The sequence below is a fragment of the Schistocerca cancellata genome, chromosome 2, assembly GCF_023864275.1.
Source record: "Schistocerca cancellata isolate TAMUIC-IGC-003103 chromosome 2, iqSchCanc2.1, whole genome shotgun sequence".
In the NCBI taxonomy this organism is placed as follows: Eukaryota; Metazoa; Arthropoda; class Insecta; order Orthoptera; family Acrididae; genus Schistocerca; species Schistocerca cancellata.
In genome coordinates, this window is record NC_064627.1 from 1090762462 (window position 1) to 1090775817 (window position 13356).

At 43.5% G+C, this 13356-nt stretch overlaps 1 protein-coding gene across 1 annotated transcript in view; it reads left to right on the plus strand.

Moving 5' to 3' along the window:
- LOC126161236 (sodium channel protein Nach-like) overlaps window positions 1-13356 on the plus strand; it is a 230827-nt gene that overhangs the window by 80642 nt on the left and 136829 nt on the right. Inside the window, exon 4 of the mRNA XM_049916977.1 lies at window positions 6862-7036. Coding sequence (XP_049772934.1) covers window positions 6862-7036 — 175 coding nt within the window. The remainder of the gene's footprint in view (window positions 1-6861; window positions 7037-13356) is intronic.

The window sequence follows — 13356 nt, forward strand, 5'->3', positions numbered from 1 at the left end:
GTAGACTAACTGGATACGAACGCAAGCCACTATCCTAGTCATGTCGTTGCTGATCAACGGTCTGCTCATTATAATCACATCCTAGGTAAATGGGAAGAAATGAAGGTTAAGGTTTAACGGCCCGTCGTCGAGTAGGCCCATTAGAGGTGTGGACAGGATGGACTCTGAAGGAAATCAGCCATGCCCTTTCAAAGACACCATCCCGGCTTCCACCTTTTGTTAAGAACAGACAGCAAAAGTTCGGTCTCCACAGTAATGAGATTGGCTGTATATAGGGTGTTTCAGAAGTGATGGGCAAAATTCAGGGATATGACAGGAACGATCATTTGAAACAAAAAAGTGACGTAAACGTGGGCTCTAAAACGCATACCTTAAGAGCTACGACGAATTCTTGATCTTCGATACTGTGAAACAAACCTCTTCAGCTGCAGGATGTTTGCTTCCCATATTTTGGGGAGTGGTAGTGTGGACCAAAACAAGAAAAAAATGCCCAGCAAAGATGCGCTCTAAAGTGCGTACCTTAAAAATTATGAGCACTTGTTCGTAGCGAATATGGACAAGTGCTCATAGCTCTTATGATATGCACTTTAGAGCACATGTTTACTGGAAATTTTAGTCCCTACTACCAATTCCGAAAGTATGGAGAGTAGAGAACTTGCAGTAGAAGAGATTTGTTTTCCACTAGGGAAGATAAAAAAAATGCTCATAGCTCTTAAGGCGTACGTTTTAGAGCCCATGTTTACTTCACCTTTTTTGTTTCGAATAATCGTTCCTGTCATATCTCAGAGTTTTGGCCATCATTTCTGAAATAACCTGTATAAATTATTTACGTTTTAATACGACAGGTTCCGGCCGGAGTGGCCGGGCGGCTCTAGGAGCTACAGTCTGGAACCGCGCGACAGCTACGGTCGGAGGTTCGAATCCTGCCTCGGGCATGGATGTGTGTGATGTCCTTAGGTTACTTAGGTTTAAGTAGTTCTAAGTTCTAGGGGACTGATGACCTCAGAAATGAAGTCCCATAGTGCTCAGAGCCATTTGAACCAATACGACAGGTGATTCTAAAATATTTCTGTTTGCTGTTGGCACTACCTTTGCAGTGAAAGAAGTCGAGTGCAACGTATCAATGTATCGACTACTGCAGTACAAGATATAAGTACATGGCTTGTACGAGGGTTGCCCAGAAAGTAATGCATTGCATTCTTTTTCTTCAACAAGTCTTTATTGAACATGATGAGAATTACACACACGAAAGAATGGTGTTTTATCTACATACCCAATTTTTCCACGCATTTTCTATCCCGTTTTATGGCCTTCCTCCAGCGCGAAACAAAGGCATGGATGCCCTGTCGGTACCACTCTTTATCCAGGTGGCGGAGCCAGTTCTTCACTTTGTGAATCACCACCTCATCGTCTTGTCTTCCAGGAATGGCCTCCTTTAATGGTCCGAACAAGTGGAAGTCGGTGGGGGTTACGTCAGGGCTGTGGGGTAGATGGGGTAACACTGCCCAACCCTGTTTTGAGACGTGTTCAGCAGTCCTCAGACTTGTGTGGCGCCGAGCGTTATCGTGTTGCAGCAAAACATTTCCTGGATTGCTGTGGCGCCGAAGTCGCCGGAAGCGCCTCTTGAGTTTTGTTAATGTGTTCACACATGCTTCTGAATTAACGGCTCAGCCTCTCGGCATGACATGAGCGACAATCACACCTTCACAGTCCCAGGACACGGTTATCAAGGCCTTTCCGGCGGAAGCAGTTGCTTTGGATTTTACTTCTGTGGGTAGTGGGAATGACGCCGTTCCGTCGATTGTCGTTTTGTTTCGAACTCAAAATGGTGAACCCAGGTTTCATCATCTGTCATAATCCGGGACAAGAAGGCCTCCCCCCTCAGCTTGAAAACGTTGCAACAAATCAAGACAAATGTTTTTTCTGTGCGATTAGTGATCGGCCGGCCGGGGTGGCCAAGCGGTTAAAGGCGCTACAGTCTGGAACCGCGTGACCGCTACGGTCGCAGGTTCGAATCCTGCCTCGGGCTTGGATGTGTGTGATGTCCTTAGGTTAGTTAGGTTTAAGTAGTTCTAAGTTCTAGGGGACTGATGACCTTAGTAGTTAAGTCCCATAGTGCTCAGAGCCATTTGAGCCATTTGATTAGCGATCCACCGTACACACCGCGGGGCCCATCTTGCACGCACCTTTGAATATGCAAGAGTGCGGATAATTGCTTCCATACTTCCTTTCCTGATTGACAGGAGCGCTAATTGCCGAGTCGTAATGCATCTGCCCTCGCGAAAGACATCAGCTCGCTGCAACATGTTAGGTGTGATAGCCGTAGATGGTCTCCGCGACCGCTGCAAATCGTGGAGCTCCGCAGAAACGCCTTCTGATGACCCCACCCTCCGTGCCCAGCGACTAACTGTGCTTCTGTCCACAGCAGATACTCCATAGACTGTGCATAAACATTTGTGAATATTCTCCAGAGTTTCTTTCTCTGCAGTGAGAGATTAAATACGACACGTTGTTTGTAACGTACATCACCTACAGACGCCATTTTGAAACTGTCCTGCAGCTACGCTATCTGTCGGAAGTGACGGAAACTTGTCGCACACACTCAGGAAACTTCAAATAAAACGTACGTAGCGTTTCACATTCGTAGCATTGTTTTCGGCTGAGAAAAAAAAATGCGGTGCATTACTTTCAGGGTAACCCTTGTAAAACAAACTGATGCTAAATCACAATAACACTCGGTTTTTACAGCGTCTATCACACGATTCAGCTAAAAGTGACACTCTTGTTACACGGAGTCGACCTACGATTAATGAATCTGAACTTTTGAACTTTCTGTGTGTAAACTGTCATGGAAAGCCCATGTTCAGTGTCTTGTTCAAAAACTGAATGGTGTTGTATTTACCACTAGAACATTATCTGCAACGAGAATTTGTTTACTTTACTTACTTCCATTCGCTCATGAGATACGGCATTGTATTCTTGAGCAACTCTTCCGATTCGCAAGGGGTATTTTTGGCTCTGAAACGAGCAGTTCGTGCAGGCTATGGGAACTCTGACACTGGCCTCTCAATATTTATTTTCTGCAATGTCGTTTGTTGTTAACAATATGAACTTATTCCCAATAATCAGCAGCTACCAATGAGTTAATACTAGGCACGAATGCAGTTTGCATTTGCGTCACACCTCTCTGACCCTTGTGTAGTAAGTTGTGCGTCCATGTTCGACAGGCTACTGAATTATTATTTTACAAAAGATAGTTTTCTCTATTTTGTGTGTCGCTCTGTAGTGGTAACTGAAAGAGAGGAAATTAACTGGAGTGCCGTTCATTAAAAGAAGCAGGTAGGTAAAAAAATGATAATTTGATCAGTGATCAATAGATTATTATATTTTGTCAACTTGACTTCGTAGCAGCTGAGGAGAGCTCCGCCTACCATCCTAAGGGAGCCATGGGTCTGATGATGGTTATGTAAAAATAACCGAAACCGGTTACCTATGTCATTGAAACATAAATGGTGTGATCAAGACTGAACTTTAGTCCAAATATAAAAAAATGATACGTTTAAATTATCAAGCGGTACAGATAAATTTACCACTAAGAGAGAGAAAATTAATAATTCAAGAATTTTTCTAACTGCTTTGATACCGTGGAGTCAACTGACCGCGCACATCGTTTGTTGGCCGTACGCCGATCATTATTATTACACATTATGCACAGAAGTGCTGCCCGGAAATTGCATTTACAGATCGGCTTACAAGCTCTCAGCGACGAACGAGTGGCTGCTAAAAGTTCGAACATCAATGATGTTCGGCAGCGGCAAGAAAACGATATGTCGGCAACCTTGCAAATCGGCTTACAAGCTCTCAGGGACGCACGAGTGGCTGCTAAAAGTTCGAACATCAATGATGTTCGGCAGCGGCAAGAAAACGATATGTCGGCAACCTTGCAGTTCTAGCTGAAACATAGAAAAGTTGGCAGGCAAGGTTAATGTAGTTGAAATGAAACATTTGTAAACAATAACAATTATTCATATATTGACGATACTTTTACATAGATAAATACTTTACACACCTTGAAAAGATCTTTCAAGTACAACTGCCTGTTACAAAATTATTCGAAAGAGCGATTATTAAGAGAGAGAGAGTGATCGACAAGAGCAGAGACATCAGTAGAGAGCGGGCCTCGGGAGAGAGAGAGAGAGAGAGGGGGGGGGGGGGGGGGGAGACGCCGCTCGTGTTTATACAGGGCGTTTCTTTGGGGAGTAAAGGTTAATATTTTACACAGTGACTGTACAAGTAATTCTGAACAAAAAATGTTATATTAACATAGGTCAGCTTCGTTGGGGAAGTATGGATATTGAAAGGAACTTTAATTCTGAAAAATTTATGTGCACAACGTGAAAGTATACGCAATACAACTGGACCGTAACGTGATTTTCTTAAAAACAGTGTTGCAGATAAGCACAGTTACGTTACACATTTTACCTAATGTTTATTTACTTTGCATTTAGTACATAATGAATTACAACATGCATGTTACATGTATCCAGTTGAAAAAGACGTACCACGTCTTTTACAAATGGCTTTAACACTTATCGTACAAATGTTGTACAGTTCACAGAAAAGGTTCGAATATCCCACCATGAACGTAAATGCACTTCTGCGCTCTACCGACATGTTGTGTTGCTTGTTCAGTTGCCTGTGGTTGGTTCCTAATCAATTCAGCAGCGCCCATGACGCGACGAAGTTCATCTCGTGCATTTGCCTTCCCTTTGTGCACCTCTTATTTCATCCAACCCCATAAACAGAAATTTAAAGGTGTGAGGTCAGGTGATCTTGGAGGCCAGCTAATAGCACCGCCACGGCCAATCCAGCGGTTAGGGTAGGTGCGGTTGAGATGGTCCCTCACTCGTAAGGTAACATGTGGAGGCGCACCGTCATGTTGAAAGTACATTCCAGTTCGCTTGGCTAAAGGAACGACTTTCAATAGTTTCACAAACGAATTTTCCAAAAAATGCAGGTACCTCTCTCCCGTCAATCGCTGATTGACAATAAATGGACCTATCAAACGGTTACCTTTCATGCCGCACCAAACATTAATGGCAAAACGAACTTGGAAATTGCTACCGACTGAAGCGTGTCTATTTTTCCGTGACCATCGATGATTATTGCGTGTGTTGTTTATTCCATGTCGTGAAAACTGGGCTTTGTCAGTGCATAGTAAGTATGGAAGCAAATTATTCTCAATTACCCAGTGACAGAATTGAAGTCGTTGGGCATTGTCGCCAACGAGGAGATTTTGGGCACGCTGTATGTGAAATGGATACAGGTTTTCCGCATGTAATGTTTCCCATACACGTGTCTGTGGGGCATTCCTACTCAGGAACATTCTTCGTATGCTCATATTCGGACTTCGCTCAACACTTGCGATAATTTCTTCCTGTTCTTGCAAAGTTTGTTGACGTGCACGCTCGGACGAAAAATGTCTACTTGGAACAGAGCCTGTTGCACGCAAAGTGATAAACACTTTGGTAAACACCCTGCGATCAGGTAATCGTCGAGTCGGAAAGCGCCTGTGGTATTCTTCTCTTGCAGCGGTAGCACTAACGTCGCAGAAGCCATAAACATACACCATATCTGCGTATTCCTCATTAATGTAGACGTGTGGCATTGTTGGCAGCGCTTGTACGAACACAGTTAACACCATACACTACACAGCTAACCGATCCGTCGCCGGTACACTGCACAATGCGGCTTACACGGCACAACTGCGCAAACAACGGGTGATTGTGCTACGTACGCCACATGACCGTAATACGTGGTAGGTTACATAGCGTAAACATGGCATGTACCCGTGCATCGTTTGCAAGAAAATCACGTTACGGTCCAGTTGTAGTGCATATACGTTCACGTTGTACACATCAGTTTCGCAGAATTGAAGTTCTTTTCAGTGCCAATACCTCTCTAACGGAGCATTTTCGGACGTATGTTCTTACAACATTTTTTGTTCAGAATTACTTATACTATCACTGTTTAAAATATTGACCTTTCCTCCCCAAACACCCAGTATACTTGCAGACAACTGAAGGCAACTTGACTATCATTTTTCCTCAGTTACTTCCTGTTCTGAAAGCCTCTTGCGTGGAGAAATGTTCGAGAGACTTCGCGGCACTCCTCTCTGGCGAGGCTGATCGCATAACACTTGATTGTTGACGCCTCTTGCGCAGCTTCTGCTGCATTATTTGCCAACTCAAAAATACAGTTGCTCTCTTTCGCTAATTTTATCAACTGTATACTCTCTCACATTTAAGAATTAATTACAATTTTACATTATAAGACAATTTAAAGACAATAAACGGAATTAATACAGAAATACAGCGTTTCTTACGTAGCTTTACATAAAGTATTTTAGTTTTGATGCTTAAATTTATTTACACATAAAAAGAAACATTTCAGTACAACAAGAATATAATCTTAGCGGTAATCCTCGCACATTCAAGAGCAAACTGAAGAATTTCTTCACGGATCACACCTTCTATTCTGTCGGCAAATTCCTGCAAAAAAAAAAAAAAAAAAAAATTGCTTTGCAATGTTGCTGACTATGGTAATATACACTTGGAGCTTGTCTCCATAAGATATGTCTATTTTATTATTTTATTTTATCTGTGTTAATTGCACTTACTTACTCTTTCCATAGCCATAGAATTAGTGGTGTAAGATTAAAAAAAAATAAAAAAAAGAGTTATAAGCTGTAACAATATCCACAAAACTCGGACAGAGAGTAGCTGGTACCACTTGCTCCATGTTGTAATTAAGTTGGCGGTGCAGTGTGCTGCATACAGCTGTGACCTTGACCTTTGGCAGTTCCAGGGAGAGCAATATGACGGAGGCGGAGGTGTGGCAGGGCCTGGAGAGGCTGCGGCAGCTCGTGGCGCCCCGGCCCGAGGGCGAGCCGGATGCGGATCAGCGCAGGCTGGCGGCTGAGATGCAGGGGCTGCTCGACTCCAGGGGAATCACCGTCGAGGCTGCCGTCAGACAGGTCAGGCAGGCACTGGATGGCGCGCTCCGCCATCCGAGCTGCCCCAACCTGAGCTCAACACAGTGGGTCTCGCACGGTGGGGCACGAGGTCTCCACGCTGTAGAGTCGTGTGGCATTGCTGCAAGGGTTTCTCTCACTCACTCATCAAGTATTACAAGCCTTAAATAATAAAATATCGCTAATTGCTATGTTTCCTGATTTTTGCCAAGCCGTTCCATTGCATAGCTCAGGCTTGGGCAACATCCGGTGACCTGTGGGCCTGATTCACATACTTACTTAAGCTCGCAGGGTGGCTTGTCATGTGATGCAACAGCAGCGCTCCTAGCACATAAAGTCAAAACTATTATGTAACATTAATGTACAGGGTGTCCCAGAAATGTTCTGACAAACTTCGAGGGGTTCAAGAGGGTGCTTTGAGGATCGAATCGAGGACAGGAACCCATCTCCAGAAACGTCATTCAACAATGCTTCACAGTGTCGAAATTATAGGCTCCGGCGCCTTCAGCAGTGAGTGTGACGGGCGGACGAAATGTCTCATAATGTTGTTCATTATTTTGTGAATGCAACTAACTGCCACTGTCACCAGTGCTGAAGATGGAGCTAGCTTCTGAGTAGAAAGCTCTTGTGTTCTGGGAATGTGACGCTCTGTTGCCTCAGTGGATGACAGTTTCATACACGGGTTTCCTCTGCAGTTTGTTTTTCTCCTGGAACCCTCTAAAATCTCAAATGTTTCTCGGTACACACGACAAAAATAAACTGCATATGGAACCCCATATCTGAAACCGTCATCCACCGACGCAAGAGAGCATCGCTTTCAAAGGAGACTAGGCCTGTCTACCCAGCAGCTGGCTACGTCTTCTCCACTGGTGATCGTGGAAATCAGTCGCGGTCACTGAATAACAAGCAGCACTGTGAGGCATTCCGCGTTCGGTCCATCAGCATACGAAGTCACATTTGCTGCCGAAGGGGGTGGCCTAATGGCAGACACCGGCGTCTATAACTTCGATGCTCTGTAGCACCGTTGGATGACATTCCTGTCCGCCTGCTTATCTGAGTGATAACGTGTTTGTGTACAATGCAGTGTGCCCGAGTTCGACTCCTGGCCGGGTTTGGGATTTTCTCTGCTCGTGGACTGGGGTTCTGGCATCATCATCATCATCATCATCTCATCATCACTGGCGCGCAAGTCGCCTAATGTGACGCCACCTGAAATAAGAGTTGCACTCGGCGTCCGAACTTCCTCAGATGGGGACTCCGGGCCAACAACGCCACACGATCATTTCATTTCATTTTTTCTGGACACAGGCTCTTATCCTCTATTTGTTTCTCAAGACACCCTCTACAATTTCTCGAAGTTTATGGCAAATTCTCTGGGACACCATTTATTCAGAGTAACGCACTGATATAAATGGCACCTCGTTCCCGCACACCACACCAACAAATTATGCTCTGAAACTCGCGTTTTTGAGGGTACTTTCGTGTTCACCATATCTTCAGGTGTTTACACTTCTTTATGTGTCGTGAACATTGTTTCTTTACCTACAACATTTTACAGTACTCGTCTGGAAAATTTTCTTAGCAAAATTCTGCAATGCCGTTAGTAAAGAAACAGCGTTCACGGCACGTAAATAAAGATAAACATCTGAAGATAGTGGTATTTTGAAACGTCATCAGGGAAAAATAAACGTCTGTAAATGCAAGTGACTGCAGCTAATTCACTACAAATTACCTTCAGTTTCAACAGTTTCAGTTTCTAATACATCAACAAGAATTATTTACTAACTTAATACAAGAAAAAAATACGGCAATGAGACAGGTAGTATGTCTGCAAGCAAACAGCAGTAACTTCGCGATTTTTGGCCACAGGCAGGTCACTGTAGTTTTTGAAGCTTACTGTGTTAATAACCATGAAAATTATTAGCAAACATTTTTTAAATACTTGTGAAAAAATACGTTTTGACGACTGATCGCATAGGTATGGACAGTTTCTGAATACACTAAATACATTAATCCATCATTTCTTTGTAAATTTTAGAAAGTTTAAAAGCCTAACTCACCCGAACTTAACATATATTGACTGTGTCATACAGAAACCAAACTGAATAATGCGAATTTCCGAAAATGTGTCCCAGACATTGTATAATGTGAGCGCCCTAATATACACTCCTGGAAATGGAAAAAAGAACACATTGACACCGGTGTGTCAGACCCACCATACTTGCTCCGGACACTGCGAGAGGGCTGTACAAGCAATGATCACACGCACGGCACAGCGGACACACCAGGAACCGCGGTGTTGGCCGTCGAATGGCGCTAGCTGCGCAGCATTTGTGCACCGCCGCCGTCAGTGTCAGCCAGTTTGCCGTGGCATACGGAGCTCCATCGCAGTCTTTAACACTGGTAGCATGCCGCGACAGCGTGGACGTGAACCGTATGTGCAGTTGACGGACTTTGAGCGAGGGCGTATAGTGGGCATGCGGGAGGCCGGGTGGACGTACCGCCGAATTGCTCAACACGTGGGGCGTGAGGTCTCCACAGTACATCGATGTTGTCGCCAGTGGTCGGCGGAAGGTGCACGTGCCCGTCGACCTGGGACCGGACCGCAGCGACGCACGGATGCACGCCAAGACCGTAGGATCCTACGCAGTGCCGTAGGGGACCGCACCGCCACTTCCCAGCAAATTAGGGACACTGTTGCTCCTGGGGTATCGGCGAGGACCATTCGCAACCGTCTCCATGAAGCTGGGCTACGGTCCCGCACACCGTTACGCCGTCTTCCGCTCACGCCCCAACATCGTGCAGCCCGCCTCCAGTGGTGTCGCGACAGGCGTGAATGGAGGGACGAATGGAGACGTGTCGTCTTCAGCGATGAGAGTCGCTTCTGCCTTGGTGCCAATGATGGTCGTATGCGTGTTTGGCGCCGTGCAGGTGAGCGCCACAATCAGGACTGCATACGACCGAGGCACACAGGGCCAACACCCGGCATCATGGTGTGGGGAGCGATCTCCTACACTGGCCGTACACCACTGGTGATCGTCGAGGGGACACTGAATAGTGCACGGTACATCCAAACCGTCATCGAATCCATCGTTCTACCATTCCTAGACCGGCAAGGGAACTTGCTGTTCCAACAGGACAATGCACGTCCGCATGTATCCCGTGCCACCCAACGTGCCCTAGAAGGTGTAAGTCAACTACCCTGGCCAGCAAGATCTCCGGATCTGTCCCCCATTGAGCATGTTTGGGACTGGATGAAGCGTCGTCTCACGCGGTCTGCACGTCCAGCACGAACGCTGGTCCAACTGAGGCGCCAGGTGGAAATGGCATGGCAAGCCGTTCCACAGGACTACATCCAGCAGCTCTACGATCGTCTCCATGGGAGAATAGCAGCCTGCATTGCTGCGAAAGGTGGATATACACTGTACTAGTGCCGACATTGTGGGTGCTCTGTTGCCTGTGTCTATGTGCCTGTGGTTCTGTCAGTGTGATCATGTGACGTATCTGACCCCAGGAATGTGTCAATAAAGTTTCCCCTTCCTGGGACAATGAATTCACGGTGTTCTTATTTCAATTTCCATGAGTGTATCTTCCGTGCGCCAGATTGAAACGAATTGCAGGCCACATCCGGCCTGCAAGATACCAGTTCCCAATCCATGCCATAGATCAGGTTACTCTCTTAGAAAAATTTACCGTAACTTTTAACATTCATAGCTTTACACACAACATGTTTCAACCATGCTTAACAAAAAGTTCTGCTGAATTATTCAAATAATGTAGGTAAGAGAGTAAGTTATAGCGACTGTGGAGAAATCACAAAGTGATTCCCACAATGTTCAATTTTTGGTCCACTCCTTTCCTTTACATATGCGAATGACCTCCCAAAAAATCCCGTTAGAGCGAAAGTACCAGAAGAGATTTTTAATGGTTTTTCAATGAATTTATTTATGTAGTTTACACCCTCGTTGGAGCACTAAAATCAAATATCATGCTACAGAGTCTACAATGAATAAGTTTAGATTTTTGTAATCAACAGTTTCTTCCTTTCACAAAACCTCTTCATTTGGAGTGATCTGGCAGCTTGTTGTTCTGCAGATACCAGATACTTCTTCCATTGTGATGTTTTGAATGTCAGTTGTATGTATTTGTTCTTCAGAAGCAGCTTCTTTTATCTATGTTCAACTTGATGTCTGATAATGTTCAGTTCATTTAGATCCACTTGTACTTTTTTAAACTAGTTGGTTTTTGCCTTACTTTTCCAAAAGTAGTCAAAAAGTTGTTCAAGAGTCTAGTATTCGATGAGTGAGAAATGTGGGCAAAAAATGTGAGTCGTCTTTTTTGCATCCCATCGACAATAACTTTACTTTCTTGGTAAAGCACTGAATTGGGTAAGAGTCTCCACTGACCATTAACTCGATGTTTTTTTATATTGATGATCGTTAGGAGTATTCTGCTGTTAACTTTCTGCAATCTGTCAGCTGTTGCTTGAGTGTTTAGTTTAAATAGTGTTTCACTTGCTTATGTTACCTCGAGTTTAACGACAGAGGAATAATGACGAAGTTTAGCATTTATTTAAAGAGATCATTTTTTTGTAAGTTGACCACGTAGTTCTCTGTGCTTGTTGTAGTTTTAATGTTCTACTATCTCTTGATGCTCTTTCATCCCAAGTGATAAAATCATGAAGAAATTTAAACTTCTGTGCCACCTTTATTTTTTGAGCATTATGTATTATGATATGGGATGTGTCATCAGATATGCATTATTTCCGTCTTCTCAAAAGAAATTTGCAATCTAATCTTTGCCACTAATCGTTCTACTTCTTCTGTCTGAAATCTTGCTCCAACGATACTGTTTGCTAACAATACCAAATCATCTGAATGTGGAAGACAGTTAAGTAGAATCTTTCTCACAGTCAGAGCAGATGATGGACATATCTTGTTCCATTCCCAAATGATTTTCTCCCGCACATAGGTAACGCTAATGGAGACAATCCATCACCTTGTTGAAGTCCAGTTCGAATCTCAAAAGATCAGAGAATTCCTTTTCTGAACCTTGGTTTAGATTACGTATTTCGAATGATTACTGTAGTGAGGTTGATTAGTTTCTGATGTGAAACAAATTCTGTTAGAAGACAGAGATTCACGACAGGTACTAGCACAGACTTCCTTCAAATCAACGAAGGTAATCCCTAGCTCCAGACCCTTTGGTATTTCTTTATCCATTTAAGACTAATAATTTGATCTCTCGTAATGTAGCAGGTTACACAGGCCAACGATGGAAAAACGTTTTTGCTGAAAATACCTTATTCTTATGTTTTTTAACGTGGGAAATCCAAATATGATACTTAACAAAAATATCACTCACCTTTTCTTCACATTTTACAGTTAAATTTATTAAATTAAGCGATTTTTTAAAGAATTTAACAGCTTTTATATAGTTAAAATAATTTTAAAATGAGGTGAATGAATGTAGAAGACGTTGGTATCACTACTGAAAAACATTTGCTGGCAAAAAAAGGTCGATTCTGTTTTTGTGTTAACAGATGGTGTTTCGTTTCCTGTCAGCCTAACCTCACTTTCCCATTTCGTGTACATGTGTTCAGAACAATGTCTAATCGTGGTTGTAAAAACTCTGCTGACAGTTTTTGTTATATTTGTGGTGAATTTGTGATTAAAAAACACCAAAGAAACATTACAAACCTTTTAAAAAAGGTTTATCTATCATACTTTTGATCTAAATGTGGTGGTCAAGATAAATCTTGGGCGCTGCATAAGGTATGTTATGTGTGTGTTGAAGATCTGAGAAAATGGTCCAAAAAGGAGAAAAAAGCCTTTACATTTGCTGTTCCTATGATATGGAGGGAGCCAAGAAATCATTCCGATAATTGCTACTTTTGCAGTGTTGATATTACTGGTCCTAATTCGAAAAAAAACAAGAAGATAATAAGCTACCCTAACCTTCCGTCCGCCATCCGACCAGTAGGGCATGGTGTAGATGTGCCGGTTCGTGAAACATCAAATGATTTAAATTGTATTCCAACAGAAGTATTTTCTGATGTACAATCTGATTTACATGAACCAGATGATGATGAATTCCATTGTAACACATAAAGTCTAGAGCCCAAGTTGTTTACTATGACCGAGCTTAACGATTTGGTTAGGGATCTGGGCTTAACGAAAGAAAAAGCTGAATTGCTTGGCTCTAGATGAAAAGAAAAGAACTTATTGGCAGTTGTAACCAGCATATATATGTATAGCGAGAGAGAGAGAGAGAGAGAGAGAGAGAGAGGGAGAGAGAGCAGCAATTTTCCTAGTTTTTTCGAT